Raw genomic sequence first — 18,793 nt, 5'->3', positions numbered from 1 at the left:
CAACGCGGCAATAAATTTTTGGGGAAATTCGAGCACGTATCTATACCTTACGACCTACGTGTATTTATGTATTTATACGTGGTAAATTACCCCCACAAAACGACGTAACTTACGGTGCGGCTGTATGTCTTCATTCTTTATCATCGGACAGTAGCTTTGATAACGTTATACCTAAGTAAATTCACTAATTTCAAGATTAATACCTATAGTAATATTATTGAGCGAAATGTAAAAGATCACCTATAGATGTCTCTAGTACTATTTCAAATAAAACATTGATTAACAAAATAAATACATATTTATATTATATGTAATTGAATAAATACTGCATACAAATCGCGATAACAGCACTACCAAACAGTGTTTAAAAGATTTTAATAATTCAAAGGAACTTATAATTTACTTAACTAGTTTATTGTCAAAATTGTAAGCTCATATAAATGTTATTTTATGATCATTTTTTGCCCATTGAAATTATAACAGTTGCTTTGGAAAGGAATTTATATGTGATTTGAAATTGAAGCTAAAACATATATTTTATATGTATGAAATGTTTTTTTGAAAATTTATCAATGTGATCTGATCAATGGCGTTGTAAGAGAACTTCAGATCTTAATTCCCCCTTAATATTATATTATTTCCTTAAAAAATTATATTTATTATTATTTGAAGTATCAATTTTAATAGTCAATGATTTTCCATTAAATTTTGATTTCCAAAAGTTACACGTTTATATTTATTGAAAGCGAAATGTTAACCAAGACCATTATTTTTTAGATTAGACCCCCCTAAGAGCAAGTCTTGGTTTGATATAAAATGAAAACAGGAGCATTTAGGAGGATATCAGAAGTCGTTAAAAATTTGGGCGACTCAAACTCCGATTTCACGATTAAATCACTCTTTTATCTTAATAATGCACTAAGAGTGACGACTCCCCAGTATGCAGATCTGAAACGCGGTGTTCCTATAGTTGTCTTTTTCCCATGTTCATGTAAAATTGTTGGAAAATGTCTGAGTCGGAGTCGTGTATTTTTAACGACTTCACAGCCTTGATTAATACCTGACTGAACTAAGTCAAATAGTGAAGTTCAATTTAGTCAAATAGACAAATAAACCAAACCGAAAACTCATATTATTACAGTCAGTTCCACTACAGACCGCATAACCAAACATGGTGAGTTTTAATGAAATTTCATTCGCATTGGAAACTTCGCGCCTCTGAAATCACATTTGTGCCGATATCTCAACTTGCCGAACAACCCCCATGAATATTCAAATGGCCAGCTGTGGGGGGGAGGCAAGTGGGTGGATGGGGCACAACCCCGAATAATTAAAACGGTTCGGTCTGTGGCTGCCTGCGATACCGCCGAACGTCACGTGACCGAAGTCGTAAATCGGCCGCTGCATTTCCGGTCGCCGGAGTCCGAAATTCGAGACTGACCGGAAGTTGGGAGCCGCCGCAGATACATCCCCGCTGTTACCTCAAGGGGTTCCATATATAGATAAATAAACAGTCACGTGCAACTTGCGATACAAATGTAGCGGCAGATATCACAGACGGTCATAAATTGTAGAATAATGATTTATTTTTTTAAATAAAAATGTAATTTAAACATCAACGATTGTTTTTTACTTAAAATAAATACTTATACAATTATGTATTAACATTTATATTCAATTTTATAAAAAAAAATCCATTCAAATTTAAATACCACATATAGACATATGTACATAGATAGAAGGAATCATCTTTTTAATACATAATACTCATATTTAAATGTTTATATAAAATATACACATTTCAAATGATTTTTACCAATTTACCTCAACGACTAAACAAAAATAGAAATATTGGATGATTGCATAAGGTCATGCCCGATTTTTATAAATAGCGGTAAACATTATTAAATGGTTAACTAGCATGAACTTATCCAATCATCCAATTTATGTACATATGTACGCAAATCATAACAAAAAAGTTCCACAAAGTAAAAATGATATCTATATTGACATGTGTAAAGACTGATAAATTATACTATTAGATATGTGTTTTTCCTCCCGTATTAATGTGCGCGCGCAGAATACGGGAGGAACAGCCTGTTCCTCTTGTTCCTGTTGTACCCTGCTCGCGCAAATTAAGTGAGTATGTACTATTTACCATGCACCCGTTTTTTTTGATCTTTCGACTTAAGATCTTTCGATTTTCGATCTTTGCCTTCCGGTATTTGTGTTTTCTGTAGTTTAACAATCTGGCTCGTCATGTAGACCCAAAATTTTTGTATAGGGAGTTCTCAGACCCAGACTTCAACCGCTTTTAAAAATCGCCTATGCTCTAAATTATATAGAGTATCGTGACATTTTATCATTATAAATATTGAAAACTATAGATTTGCACGACGAACATACAAACATTAAATTTTATACCTATGTATATATGTATGTATGTGGTAAAATGAGGATTTTTAATATCAATTAGTACAAAGCTCATGAAATGGAAGCTTTCATTTTATATTCAAATGCGGTGATAAAAAGGTCTAATTATCAGAATTCAAAATCTATAATTATAGTATACCGGCCATTATATAACCGTCATTTCTGCAATGCATTGTATTATCAAACGCATATGATTTTCATTGAAATATTCAGTATTCACAATCGATATGTACATACAGTAAATTAAATTATGCATCTATTCAAAGCCTATTTACACGTCTGTACGTACTGAGGATTGCATTACCGGTTTAACTATTTACCGGTACGTCGTCAAAATTTCGCCATTGGTAATTTTTTTATCGCGAATTAATTACCTTTGAGTACACATATAGACATATTATTGCATTAAAAATTGATACAAATGACGCATTGTAGATTAGGTAGTCTGGAATTTGTTTAGTTTCAGTATTAAATGTCAAAAATGAATAAAATTTTGAGCGCGATGAATAGGAGGTATGCAAGGAGGTATGCACTAAAGTAAAACCTTTATATTTATTTTTTGTTATAGAACTTTTAGTTCTGTACTTTGGTAAAATAGTAATATTAACTTATTGTAAAAGTTGTAACGAGTAGCAAGCTTTCTGTCTGTTTAATAGTTCTCTTGTAGCACCACTGATGCATTCGTAATAGTGGCTAGGTACGTAGCGCACTATGCGATATGCGATGGATAGGTTAAAACTAGCTTATGATTTGAATTTGACATCACACTCCGTTATATTTGATTTGGGAATTCACCGTGTTGTTTTTTCAAACGAATTTAAAATTAGTTCAACCGGTATAACGACGTATGAAGAATCGTACGAATGTCGCGTGGTTAATCGCTAATGAGATAGCGCGCTTCGAACCGCATTCTCATGTCTTAAGGACACGTTCGACTTAAAAGAAGGACAGACAGATGGACAGATAGAGCAAATTTACTACGTTATAATGACAACAACGGGTAGTTAGCTGCAACGAACAAAGTGCATACCCTGTTAGCGACGCTCCAATCGCAATCAAAAGAAGAATCTCCATTAAAGCCTATTAAAATTGAATTTATTCCGGAAATCATTACTATCTTCAAATATATTCATTTCATTATTACAACAAGTTGATTGTATTTGAATAATAAAAGTTATGCAGTGGGAATATTTAAGGAAAACATTCATAATAATCGAGAGTGTATTTGTATTGAACGGACAGACACACTGACGAGTGAAATCTTCCCATCGCAAACATTACCGGGAAGAGAGGAGCTCGCTTCCTGTCAATCTCCTGCCGACTTCCTACCCCTGAAGTTATGGTGAGATTCAACCGACCCCCACAATTCACCCCCTTGAATTATTGCACCCGTGACGAGATTCTGCACTATGACTCCCGGGGTAGTTCCAACCAAGAGGTAGTAGACATTTCACATCTTCGTGAGCGATATTTGCGGTGACGTGAATTCGCAATAAATTAAAGTACTACTCGACACAAATATACTTACTATTTCGGATATATTCCGATCAAAGGATTCGTAAATTTATTTATACAGAATGTTCCCCGTTCGTTCATATACCTAGTTAGATTTACTCAAGATTTTCTTTCGCCATTTTATTTTATATTTTTTTTTTTGCTCGTGAAGATACATTTGAATCCCTCCCGAGGGATTATGGGGCCTAGTGTGCCCTCCCAACCCTCGGTCCTGTCTCATCGGATCTGCGCGTTCCCAGAACGTGATCTGCAAACAGAAGTCGGTCTGGTCCTGGCGAAAGCCTCACCTGTGCTTTGTTAATGCAGGTTTATATACATTTGTTCAGTCTGATGGAACACTTCTAGCATACTTAGTGTTACTATTATTATACCTATAATATATATGAATTGGAATTTTTCCAATTCATACATGTGCATTGGAAATTGTGCATATCAAAATGTGCATTAGAAATTCTATAACATTTTAATGATGATTTCAAGTATGTTAAATCAAACATAAAATTTCTTAATAATTACAAACGGGAATAAACCTCTTACATTTGATTGTAATTTATATTGGAAAATAATCATATGCAAAGGAAAAAACTTAAACCAAAAAATTAATGAAAGAAATGAATAGCTTCTTTGATTTTGATTACAAATTATATAAGGTTCTAATCATACCAAGGACATTTAACCGACGTAAATATTGTTCGATTCTAAATAAAGCTATTTAATCTTAGTTTGTTGTATCATAATATATAGGTAATATGACTAAGCGTACGTGATCACCGAACTTCTTCTTACATACATACATATATCTAAGCGAACGTGTCCGTTTATATCAGTTCAACTTTGAGATGGGGAGAAAAGAAATGTCAGAGTTGGACTTAGAAATAGTCTTGGGCTTGAGAACACAATGAGAAATAAGATTAGAACCTTGCTCTCTCCACCTGCTCTCTTTTCCCTGCCTTATATGAGCACACTCGTATATATTATATGAAACGATCGGGGATATGTGGCATTCTCGATTTTATACAAACGATTTTTTTTTTGCATAAAAAACGTAAATTTATGTACGAGAGGAAAATCTTGTTATGTATTTTTTTAGCAAGTACGTGATACAATGCGTCACGTGGAAAGTTTTCCGCGTGCAAAGGTGGAAAACTTCTTTGTTTGAGTTTCGAAATACAAGCAAACTTGCGCTTAAGTTTTTCGTAGAGAGAGAGAGCCACAAAGCCCCCGATCGATTGTTCAGTAAACAGACGTTCAAATTATCCTAATAATAAAGTAGAATTGCGTTGTTCAAGTGTTGTAGGAAATTGCATCGTGTGTACGGCTTATAGTAATATAATAACTGTATTTACTTTAAATCGTAAATGTTTTTCAGAATGTGTAGAGATTCACGATAGCGTACCAAATCCTATTATATCGTGCGGAAGATTGTTTGCATTTAGTAAAAAAAAAAACGCAGCAGCGACAAATAAGCTCTTACTCAAATATCCTCGAGAGGACCCCATTAACGTTTGTCTTCCGTCTGCTCTCCACGTTCTTCAAAAGAAAATGCGGAAAACTCGCCATTAGCGAGGGGCATCAGCGAAAAGAAAAAAAGAGAAAATCGTAACTCGATAAGTGCCCCACCATGGTCTAACATTGCTCGTATACAAAATAACTTTTGAAGATGCAAAAAATAAAATAAATAAATGTGTAACAGTGTCGAAGTTTGTCAAGATTATATTATATACACGTAAAACATGTCCCAAAAAAAAGTGTATATATTTTTCCAAAGTATAATATTCCACATTGATACAAGATAACCGGAAAACTAATTTAATAACTTTCCTTGCTTCAATATCAACGAATCTAGAATTAAATAAATATGTCTTTTATCCGTATCTACTCGTATAGTATACGTTCCAACAAAGAACGAAAAGAAAAACATGCGACAAAGCCTTTCTGGCTAAATTTCGTTATTTCTAGGCAGTCTCCCACTGATCTTATAAGGAGATAATATAGTGTTCGTATGTGACATACATCGTCAACCGTATAAATCCATAAACATTCCCATATTAAAATACAACATTTTTTAAACAGAACTCGCATACATATTTAACATTCAAAACTTGAAGCCTTGTGATACCCTTGTGGGCCACACCGTGTTTCGAAAATCCCACAGACAAAGATTAAACCATTAGAGAGCCACGGTGGTTTTCCAAGCCAACCAGACTCTACTATGTATCTGAATATTTAACTGACATTGTAAACTTTTTGTATGCCTTTGAATCGACTCGGTTGAAACTTATTTTACTTTATATTGGGACTATTTATGTGTGATTATATATACATATGTGGAATGAAAAGTTTCATAAGCTAGTATTTCACAAGGCTCAAAAAGCATGTGATGAAATTATATTCATCTTATATTCATTACGTCTAATGGTAAAATCTTCTATATAATCTAGATATACATATGTACACAACTTATTTTGACACTAAATGTAATAATATTGTATTGGGAAAATATCTTGGGAAAATAAAGGAATAAATTTTCATATGTTTTTCTAATAGCATACAAATTATTCATAGAACGGTTTTCGGTAGAAACGTTTTCATATATGATACTACAAAAACTGGTTGAATTCAATCTGGAAGTGGTCCACGGGTAAATAAAGGTTACGAAACACTGATATAATCGGGACTACAGCAAATTTCGCACAACAATAGCGATAATATTTGTATGTACGTGCGAAAATTTAGTTCAAATATTAACGCATTCAATTTGTACAATATATAATATAATACTATTTCGTAAAATAGACTACGTTTAAATTCCCCTGGCGAGATTTTCAGCGGGGTGTCTCTCTTTTAGTATGGCGACAGCACAACGTCTGAATACCAGACGCAAACACAACAATCTCACAGTACTTCGCAGAATAGGCGTATCATACGACTTTCATGAGCTTACATAATACAACAATGGCATATTTCTAATGGAGGAAAGCAGGAATCCGCTCAAAATTATACGAAAATGTTACCCGTAAAACGAATTGCGCAGAGAGCGTTGGATCTGTCGCACAGATGGTGAGGAATTCTTACCTGAAACAATAAAAAAAAAAGAATTTTGATTAATTATTCGAGTAATTATGTTCTCGAAACAGTCGTACGTGTGAAACGTACACGTTCCACGATTCAGACTTCAGATAATTTACCAACAACAGTGGTAACCGTTATTAATACGGTCTGATAGCGGCAAAGCAGAGGCGCCCAAGGCGACAAGCCACGTACTCATCCCGAGGGAGTCTGGGCAATATTAATGGGATCGGAGAGGACACAGGAACAGAACAGCATACATACAACACACAATATACATACGTATATAAATACTCATTCCTTTTGACATGTAAACAATGCTGAAGTTTCACGCTTAATAAACTTTATTATACGTCGGTTTGCACGGGTGGGGGATTTATTTAGAAGTGGAGAAGGGTTGATTGGATCACTCGAAAGATGGCGGACGACTCTTTATCAGACTGGTGGGACGGGCATGAAGTGGATTTCTTCACCGAGGCAAAGACAATGAGGGGATTTCATGCTCGAGAGTGACCCTCGGGGATTAGGTGCTTCGGACACTTAAGCTCGAATAACTGACAGGATTTGAAGTTCAACGTCTCCCAGGAGGAGACCAATCGCTGTGACCTGTCTCGTTCGAGCAAATCGGCGATGTGCACTAACGTGAGTCAAATCCTGACTTAACTTTCTCGTGAAAGTGTATGGAGCCGATAACGTAGTCGCCTGAAGTCGAAATGGTTCACTAAAAAGTGTGTAATTTTAATTTTGTGACATCATCATCTTGCCCTAATCTTATTCCCAACTGAATAATAACTTACAGACGTGAAATATAAAATTTTACATTTGAATAATTATATAATATAACTAGCTGAACCAGGCAATTCCCGTTCCCGTTCCTATTTGTCGGAAAAAACGCAGGCAGCGAACACATTTGAAATTATTGCATTGCAATGACACTCATTCCCGTTTTTTCCCATTTTTTTCACAGTAATCTTCCCGGACATGCATACAACAAATCCTGAAAGTTCCATCGTAATCGGTTCAGTGGTTTAGGAGCCTATTCGAGACATACACAGACATTCATTTATATATATATATATATATATATATATATATATATATATATATATATATATATATATATATATATACATATATAGATATAATATTTGAATATTATTTTAGGACTTTTATGACAGTAGCAGTTTGGTCCAGAAGAATGTGAAATATTTTATGTATAGTTATTATTCTATAATATTCTATAATATCTTCACTTAGTTAAATATTAATAAAATCGCTCGGCTAAAATTTCTTAATCAATAATCTACAAATGGACTATATAATTTTATATCTTAAAAACTTGTATGTACCTATGTAATATTTTCAATTTAAGTTTTGAAAATTGATGTTTCCAAATTTTTCTATACTATCTCACTAACCTTTTGATACAGTCGATAAAATTTAATTCACTCATCCTTGGAACATACATACATATGTACATACATACATATGTACATACATACATATGTACATACATATCTACTTCAGCCAGCTTAATCGAGACTTTTTCCAGAAACACTTGATACATATTCTATTCATATTATATATGTAGGTACTATTATAGCTATAGAACGAATTGTTTCATCACAAGATATTACATACCAATTACCACCGATGAAGAAAAAAAATTAGTATGAATTTCGGATCCTATCATTACAACCAATCGATCACCGCTATCTTTGAAATAAATTCCAGTTGAAAATTTTTGTTCCATATCTGGGTGGTCTATCGGGTACGAGTGAAAGGAAATCGACACGCGTTTAAAAAGCTGTAGAAAATTGAAATGGAAACACTTTATTCGGCGGTCATCGGTAGTGGTGCGTCGGCATTAAGTCAAACCGCAAAATTTAATTTACCATCCCCGACCGTACGTGACCAAATTATAAATAAACCGAAATTTTCCACCCACCCCACAGCATCGTTCCAAAGTACCCAGAAATCGTATTACAGTGACGAGAAATTCTCACCTTTATGCCAGTCAGCATAAGCCTCAATAAGGTGATCGCAAAAAAATGCAAATACAAAACAAGAAAAATGCCCATAATACATATTATATGTATGTATGTATTTGTATATGTATGTATAACAGGGTGCATCTTGCGCATCGATCCTATTTGTATGAGACTTTTCATAGGCAATAAACTTTAAATTTATGTCTTTAATAAAAATAAAAAATATATTAGAAAGTTCATAATCTTCATGAATATATTGAAATAATAAAGTTTCGTATATTAATTATACGAGCCATTATATTTGAAAGTGGGAAAAATCCAATTTTCAGTTCCAAAAACATTGTCTGTTTGAAAATTCAAATTTTTTATCACTTTTTTTAACTCGATATGTCTAGAATCTCACTAGTATTTTTAAATATTGTTAAACGTAAAACATTATATTTAATGGTTTGTGAAATATTCTCGAAATGAAGAAAAGTGGACTTTTGTCACTTTCAAATATAACGACTCATATGGTGACAATTAAAGAGAAAAACTAAATTAAAATATATGTTTTTTAAGAATCGCGGTCAAAAGTTTCAGCGATTGAAAATAAAAATAAAATATATTTGAACATATTTACATTCCTACATATATTCATTTCGTATAAAATTTCAGCTCATTGAGCACTAATTTGCTATAATCATTATAATAAAATCCGAAATCATGGGAACTTAAACAGTTTCAATGTAAGCATATTTTTTACATACATTTTATACATACATATCTGCCCAAAAATATGCCTTCGTTATATAAAAATGTGCGTTGATACGCCTTAAAATGAAAAAAATATTATGCATAATAACATAATAAATAAATAGGCACCAGTGGCATGCCGTGAAAATCCCCCCATTTTTATCGCACAACCGTTTCCAATGAAATCAGATAAACTGGCAAACTCTGAAAGGCATCGATCGTCCTTGGAGTCACATATCTAAAGTCTGGCCAGCAACAAAGCCAGGGATAAAACCCGTGACCACACAATTGAAAACATTGCACACTAACTATTGATCTATTTTGCTGGTCGTTCAATAAATTATAAACTATGTATGTAGGTAAGACAGAGAAATTGTATTTATTTATAATAATAATAACAATAACAATGAAATGACCAGTGTGACCTGACAGGTTGCCCGAAAGCTTCACACCAGTTTTACATAACAAAAGAAAGAAAATAACAAAATAAAAACAATAAAAATTTCAATCATTCATTCATTCAAATAGTCTCGTGTTGAGTCTCAAGAAACTAGCCAGCTCATCAACATGACAATTGAACAGCTCCAAATCCCCATCAATCACATTAAGGAACCGGATAGCCTTTACAAGAGACGAGTTATTGAAAGCAGACGTTTTCGCAGGAATAGGTCGGAAAAGAAAATGATGACGCGAAGTTCTACCGCATTCAGGCGCCGAAAATTTAAATTCCAATAAAATTGTCAATTCTTCCATTTAATACTCCAAAGAAATATTTGGAAATGGTAATAATTCTTCTCGAAGATAGTCAGTCAAAGCCTAGCATACCTTGTAAAAAGGCAGTGGAAAATAAATAGGGGTAAGATTTATATTTATATTTATATTTAGTTATAATAATAGAAGGCCCCTTACGAATAAATAAATGTTGTCAATAAATACGTCTCTATAAGTACGCTAAAACGTACGGAATACAATCACATCAATTTACTTATAAAAATGTATCCCATGTTGTTAATTGTGTGTTTTTGAATGCATTGTGCAATTTTTAACGACGCTTGCCCATCTTGCGAGTAATATAAACAAACAGAGAAGTTTTTATCGGACATACGTCGAGCAACAAGCATCAAATACGACTGATGCTAAAATTATTTAGGAATGTCTGTGGAAAATCGTCACTTGACAACAATACAACGCCTAAAGCCACTTATATTAGTATAACATTTCTCTGAGGTAAGATATCGCAACTGAAAGGCTGACTTTCAATTTCAATATAAGTAAGTATGTCTTCGTGTATATTGTTGACGTTTGAGTAATGGATGTAGTGAAAAAAGTCACGATTCAAGATCAGCGAATATGGGGGACGCTCGGCGGCCATTTTAATTTGCGTGGTCGGCGCTAAGCCGTGAAAAAAACAGCCATTGGCCGTTGCGTAGCCGCCATATTGATGATCCGGCGGCTAGGAAGACTTACGAGTCGGCCAGTGCAGTTTTTTTAAAACGGCCAATGTGGCGTGACCGCTTTACAAAACTGCACGTTGCTCATTGTAACAACGCGTGCACAACGCAACGCAAATCTCACAACAATAAATCCAATGCTAAAATGTCAAAATGCAAAATTTAAAAAAACTACATTTATGACGTAACACGGCGACATAACCCAGAGAAATCTACAACTTGATATAATATTACAATAATAAGCTATTATTTACATATTTTCCTTAATGGATGTTTGACGTGCTGCTGATAACAAATACACAATATAATAGTTCACTCTACTGCATACAGTCTGAATTATTATAATATATTTTAATAATAATAAATACCATTTTATAATATAAACAAAAAAGTATTATATTATTTGCATTATAAAATCATACATTTTTTTATCTACGGTTATCTCATTGTACATACGTACATATGTCATTTTTTTATTATCACTATACTTATTAGAATTTGATTAAACCCGTCTAAAATTTCAAATTCTGTAATATTTAAAAATAATATGTACCCATTTACATACATTATAAATATTATTATTTCCCAATAGAATAATATGATGTATGGCAATTCTCACACAATTTCCTCGTCTCTTAGTTTACCTGTTAAAATCAACAAATTTGCAAACATAATTAAGTAATAAATTTACGCATATGCAATAGCGATCATTTTCAATGATACTTCATTGAAATTTTTATCATATAAATGAATTCCATCCATCATGAATAGCATTTTCATGAAAAGAGCAACAAATGATTAAACAAGCATACAAAATATTTCTGATCTTATTCTATAAATAAAAATCCAACTTGAAACACTTGGCTTAACTAAAGATAGTGTTCAAAATACATATAACCCCCAAAATTTAAATAACACTGTCAAGTATGTAGAAAGGTATCTACACCTACGTTATCCAAGTACTCTAACTAAACACACACTGGTATATTATTATGCAAAATTTAATCCAGATTAGTCAAACATTGCGTATATTATTATACTTATACATAAACAGAACACATCCAACATTAGAAATAAGCGAAATTAATATCAAACTGTGTATTATGAACACTTTTTAGATGGAAAAGTATTTACATTTATATGTAAATAGGTATACAATTACTCTACAAAATTTAACTATATATTATATCCATATAAGATTCACACAAATGCTATATCCTCCAAATGCTATAACTCCTAACGAAACCTAACACCTCTACCCGTTGTACTTCAACTCTACATAAATATAGATACATACATCTACCCAGCTCTACACGATGTTTCAGCAAACACCGCAGTGACGTTGAATTATGCTATCTTTGAGGGGCAGCTCCAAGCCGGGGCGACAATAATGGGGATGGTGTCCGGCAAAATATGGTATCTAACACCATAACCAGCCATGCAGTATACACCTTACCGACGTGCACCTTTCGCGTAACGAGCGTAATGCATGTAATCTTAGATAATGACTCGTTTCTGAAACGGCCGGCCGGAGGAGAGCCGCGAGGATACATAATAAGGATAACGAGGACATATAGCCCTGACATTAATCTGCAGACGACCCGTCACCGTAATCTGGCCAGATCGAGTCCTCTTAATCACTGTCCGGCCCAGGGAGATCGCCTCTAAGCTGGCCGTTAGTACCGTGGACCGGATATAGAAAGAGAATTCAGACGGACATCCCCGCACCCATTAGACGGAACGGGGCCAATTAAGAAATTGAGTTGAATTAATGTAGATTGAAATCGATAAGATTGTTGATTTAATACAAATCAGTCAGTCAATTATTGGATGAATAAATTATTCTCAATTATAAAGACTTCACTACTAAAAGCGTGACGATTTTGTATTTGATTTGTTCAGAATTTATGCTTTGAGAAGGAGAATAGGTAAAATTTGTTTTTTTTTTAAAAAGTCATCCTTGAGGAAAATCCATGAGAAGATTTCGAAGACATTCTCTCAACACTATATTTTGTCTACAAATATATAATATACATATATAGGTACATACATAATATATCTACAATGAGTGTTTAGAAAAAAATGCCAATTTTCCAAGAACTCCAAAAGCGAAAATTTTATTTTAAATCGACTATTATATACAATTTATTTTTTACATTGAAATAACATTTTAAGGACATGCATTTTTTTAAGCCACCGTTTTTTTCCTTTTTACATAAATATCTATTAGGGATCATTTAACAAAAATAATTATACAGGTGAAGACGAAAGTCGCTCGAATTCAAATGCGAATAGTTGTAGTCCTCCCATTAATTATGTTGTTATATTGCAATATAAAAGCATAAGGATATCCTGTACAAACATGTATACATGTATGTGCCTGTATCCATTACATGACATTAAGATAAAACGAAGGATTTTGTCTAAAACTAAAGAAAAGCGATACGCAATGGGGGTAGCTTTTTTCATACACAAAAGGCCGCACACAATATGTTTGTTTAGCGACAAGCTGATATTTTGAATGAAAAATCTATTTTATAAAACATAACATTATAAGTCAATGAAAATGATCCTACACAGATATTTTTCAAAAGTAGAGGATTAATATGGTACATGGGGCAATTCACTAATTTGAAACTACCAAAGTGAACTATTTCATTCCACTAATTTACTGCAATGAAATAGTTACTGCGAGTAAAATAATTTAATTTTTAAAAAAGATCCACGAATTCGTTCATTTTTCCACAAACAGGTACTCGAGCCACTAGCCAATGGGATAAATTTTAATATGCTGAAAATTAATTTAACCGTTACATTCGTGTAATACACGGTATGGCATCGAAAAGTATGCAAATGTGGCAGCACTCTAAACCTGGGGTGGGATGGATTTTGATACTTTTCAGGGAGGAACCACCCCCTGCCGCCACTCAGCTACCCTCTTGAAATGTACCTGTGCTATACAGGTGAGAGCAAATAAAACATAAACTGACATTTATTAATTTACCCCCAGCGAATGCACGAGAAGTTGCATTTACGCTACGTTGAATTTAAACGCTTAATACCACACGGTATTACCGAAATATTAAATTTCATACATCAGACAAACTTATATGTGCCCCATTAAATAGTACATGTTAGTAAAGTATCTACACGAACCAAAATAGCGAAAAAAATTCATGTGAAATCAAAACAACTTTCCAAATACTAAAAAATGGTATTTCATTTTTTCAACTGATTCATAATTTTTAGCAAATGAAAAGCAAACGACTTTTATGTACTGGTGGAAAATGCCATTTTTTTTTCACAAAATACAAATCGAGTCTTATTCAAATAATTAGTCAAATAAACAATCATAAAAAACGAGATTAAATGTATGTAATTTCAACGCATAAACATTTCAGTGGATTTATTACTCGTATATTAAATTTCCCTCGTGTGTTATGAATGTTATGATGGCATTTTTTCGGCTCAATATTGTATGCATGTATTCAAATATAGAAGGATAATCAAAGAGCTGCTATTTACAAAATAAACCCAGTAAATAAAAAAAAACTCCATGCATTTAAGAGAAGAAGACTAAGACAAGCATTCAAATTTAAAAACTATTTTGGAACAATTTTGCTTAAACTAAATCAACAGTGATTATTTTGAATGAAATTCAAATCGTCCAGGTATTTTCCATTACAGGTGAAATGAAATAATTTGCATTTAATTATATTTAACCCTCTATGTACCCGTCGTAACCCGTCGTTTCCACCCCTGCCTCATAACGTGTTCCTATGTGCAAATAATTAATCAAATGCGTAATGCACTCACCGCATGCATTTTAAGTAATCTAAATGCGTTCGCATTAGCGTTCTACCGCTGTTGTGTAATTATTTGAAAATGAAATACATTTACATATACAATATTATATTTAGATGCATTTTTACGGGTGCATTTCTGTTTACGGCCCGCCGTTTTCGTTAGCATCAGGTGTTGTCTCCGGCTCGTTCTCGAGACAAATATCAATATTTTCTCCCCCCTGTTGTCTGTTTGAACAAGATATCACTTGTTATGTTTGCTTGTCTATGGGGGGAAACGACGCACGAAAGAATAAGGGACAACATTTGAGAAAAAAATTGACAAGATGACAATGACTATTCCAAAAAACCAAACAAGTTTTATAATAAAAAATGTGAGCGTATTCGAATCATAATAAAATCACTTAAAAACAAAACATAATTATATACGTACATAAAAAGAAAACTGCAATCAGTAACGTAACAGCTAATTCTGTAAAATATATCAGGGATTTCCCCTCAAATAAACAATACATAAATAATTTCATCCAGGGGATTTTATACTTCTGATAGTTGTAAAAAATAATAATGACTCATCACATTTTTTTATAACGTGTTTTGTAACCGCACACTATTCGCTTTTAATAACAACAGATAATACACCTACTGTGTATGTATGTATTATTCCACAATCTCATTATGTATATAAAACGTTGATTTCTCTAATTCATATTCATTGATCAAGAGTGATCGAACGAGCAAGCATTTGCTTCAACATTTTCAAGATGGAATTGATCAGGATTATTGGAATATCGTCAGTGTCGATCATTTTGATAATCGTTTCGAATGTGTCTGCCAAAGCTGCAATTCCTCCCACAATTAAACCTAATATGGAATTTATAAATGAAATTAAGACTAATTTATACAATGGATATTCTACGTGCAAAGAAGAGGTATGGGACTTGAAATGTATTTAATAATTAATTCAAGTGTTAAATTAAACATCTAAGCCACAATATAATAATCACACTTGTATTTAAATAGTTGGGACTGCCTGGAGCCAATTTTTCCGAATTCAAAAAGGAAATAATCGCCGACAAAGTTGACGGAAATACTGTAGGATGTGCTTTAACGTGCATGGCGACGAAAGCTAATTATGTTAAAGAAAATCGTATAGATGAAACTAAATTGAAAAATGACATTAATACAATATTCAATGTTGGTAAGAATCCTTTTTTGTCAATCCTAAATTAAATATGTAAAACGTCAATCATTTAGAATGTTATGTTTTACAACATTGTTTATGTAATAAATATGTACGTACATAAATTGAGCAAATGGATGAGATGAAAAAAATTACATCAATAGTACCCAACCTATTTGAAGTTAGGAACTATTTTCATCAAAATTTTAGTGGCGATCGAATTTTTTGTTGTTGTTTTTCTTAGTTTTTAGAGGGCTGAAAATATTCATTTTAAAAGGCAAAATATCGTTGAATAACTGCAGTAACAAAAAAATAATTTTAATTATTCCGTAATTTTTTTTATAAATATGTCATAAATGTCCTATAAATATCATTATTTTTCTGGATTCATACATTTAATATAAGAAGATTTCAATTGTGTCAACGTAGCGTCATTTTTCAATTCAATCAACTGTAATTTTAAATTTCTCACTCCATTGGGAAAATTTTTGCGATGGTATTCGCCGGACTTGGGACATTATTTTCAATCATATTTAAAGGAACTGCCAATTTAAAACCAGGAAACTTCTTGTTAAATTGATCCAATATTTATTGTTTTAAAAGCCAATGGTTGTTTTGAAGATAATTCGCACTGTTTTCTTTTCTCTCAATTAAAAATGTTTTTATTTTAGGTAATAACTCTCGAAACCTAACAAAAACATATCCTTTGCTCATTGTGAATCATCAAATCTTTTTGATATGTTTCAACTTTTCTCAAGATAATTTGAAGTTTTCTTTTCTAAAGCGCTTTTACATATAATATAATTAACTATTTTTTATATTTCATATTAAAATATGGAAATCATTATTATTTTTATAATATACAATCGTAAAAATTACGATTACTGAGATCGACCAAATATTGCTTCGCGATTGACCGGTTGGGAACCCTTAATTTACATGTACTCGTGTGAATTTTTAAATGCATACCAATAATAAAATTTTATATACCTTTTAATACCTTGCCCATATGAACAGTAAAATTCTAGCAAAGATATACATAAAACTGAGAAAGAAATAAAATTTATTATTTCTTTGAAATAATTGTATTCACATTATATAACGACCATCACACGTCTTAAAAAAACATTCGCATAATCATAACAATATATAAAACATTATAAAAATCTTATTTTGCAGTTAAATATCATTTACAATAATTGTAAGGACTTTTTTAATGATATTTTAAATTGTAAATTGTAGTTACAATGTAAATTATTTACATTGTACCTATATGTCTATTATACATACAAATATACTACAGACATATGTATAGTACGTATTCGTACACACACATTTGGATGAACAATGTTGAAAAGCATCATCAAAATACTGAACGAACAAATTTCAGCAATAACTTAAAAATAAAGCACTTTCTGTTATATTTTTTTCAGAACATCCATTTATAGCCAGTTTGAAGACGAAAATCGACGAATGTATCTCAAAAGCCAACACCCAATTTTCAGACGAGAGTTGCAAACTGATCAAAGGATTATTTGGATGCGTGATGACCGAGTTTAAAGATGGAGCCCTCGGTAAACTTATCGTCGCAACATCAGCGGATCGAAAAATATTGTACAGGAAATTTACCGAAGTGTGATTAAAAAACAAAATAAATGAAAAACCGTATAGATATAGTATTCATTTCGCATTTCAAACTTTCGACATATAAAACCAAACCGATTTAAAGTTGCCTGATCCATTACCCCTGAGAATTTATAGTGAGGGTGGCACACGAGAGATGACAAATGTCCGCATTCCGTGATTTGAAAACTCGGCTCAGACAACGTAACCGAAGCGTCTTGCGGGAAAATTAGTCTCGAGTATACACAGATCGCGTGCTAGACTCCACGAAACGATGATTGCTCGGTAAAAATATAATAAATAAAAAACGCGAACGTTTTGTAAGCGATTACACGGTTCGTGTGACGGTCGAACACCTACACGATGTGTATTTGACAATTTAAATAAAAATAAAATAAATACTTATACTTCAGTCGCAAGTATGTAGTACCTACCTACGTCTGTCTATAATAATTGTATACATACGTACATACATACATATGTAAATAGTAGGTATGGAACTTAGATTTACTTTATATTCGAATATAAGTCGGTAGGGGCTCCGACATTCATTTTTTACGTGTGTCGAATGAAAAAACAAGGCAAAGGAAAACGGAAAAATGTAAATGGAACGACGTACCCGACAATAGAACGGAAAATGCATTTATGTTGGGATTTTTTTGTCGAATGTGAGTTATACGTATACGCACATATGACTTGTATAATACATTCCTCGGCTATAATATAGACATGTATTATGTACAACGTTTTTTATTACGAATACGATAACCCTATGAGTAATGATAAGAATATATTGATATCATAATTGTACATGGTTTAGTGCATGTAATTTTTAGCATCAACAACTTTACATGTACAGTAATTTATTATTATTTATTAAAAACATATGTACAGAATATTTTTCCAAGGCATTGACACCAAAAAAGTTTCTACATATTTATTTATCCATTACATATTAACCCCCGAAGTACATGTACAGAAGTACCAGAT

General features: G+C 32.6%; 1 protein-coding gene across 1 annotated transcript; it reads left to right on the top strand.

Annotated features, from left to right (window-relative positions):
- The first annotated feature begins 15,574 nt into the window (after positions 1–15,574).
- LOC143915277 (uncharacterized) lies at positions 15,575–17,843 on the top strand. The gene is made up of 3 exons (XM_077435836.1): positions 15,575–15,929; positions 16,021–16,198; positions 17,614–17,843. Exons 1-3 carry the CDS (start codon positions 15,762–15,764, stop codon positions 17,817–17,819), a joined length of 552 nt encoding a protein of 183 aa, XP_077291962.1. The 5' UTR covers positions 15,575–15,761; the 3' UTR covers positions 17,820–17,843.
- The last annotated feature ends 950 nt before the right edge of the window (positions 17,844–18,793 follow it).

Source organism: Arctopsyche grandis, chromosome 8, assembly GCF_051622035.1.
Source record: "Arctopsyche grandis isolate Sample6627 chromosome 8, ASM5162203v2, whole genome shotgun sequence".
Lineage (NCBI taxonomy): Eukaryota > Metazoa > Arthropoda > Insecta > Trichoptera > Hydropsychidae > Arctopsyche > Arctopsyche grandis.
The sequence above is the reverse complement of the archived record's forward strand: the minus strand, read 5'-3'. Positions and strand labels throughout refer to the sequence as shown.

What these genes read in the sequence shown, in the direction of transcription:
- LOC143915277 (XM_077435836.1), top strand. Translation starts at nt 15,762, where the DNA reads ATGGAATTGATCAGGATTATTGGAATATCGTCAGTGTCGATCATTTTG. An exon ending in ATTCTACGTGCAAAGAAGAG is followed by an intron (nt 15,930 to 16,020) that starts GTATGGGACTTG and finishes GTATTTAAATAG; the next exon opens with TTGGGACTGCCTGGAGCCAA. An exon ending in TAATACAATATTCAATGTTG is followed by an intron (nt 16,199 to 17,613) that starts GTAAGAATCCTT and finishes TATTTTTTTCAG; the next exon opens with AACATCCATTTATAGCCAGT.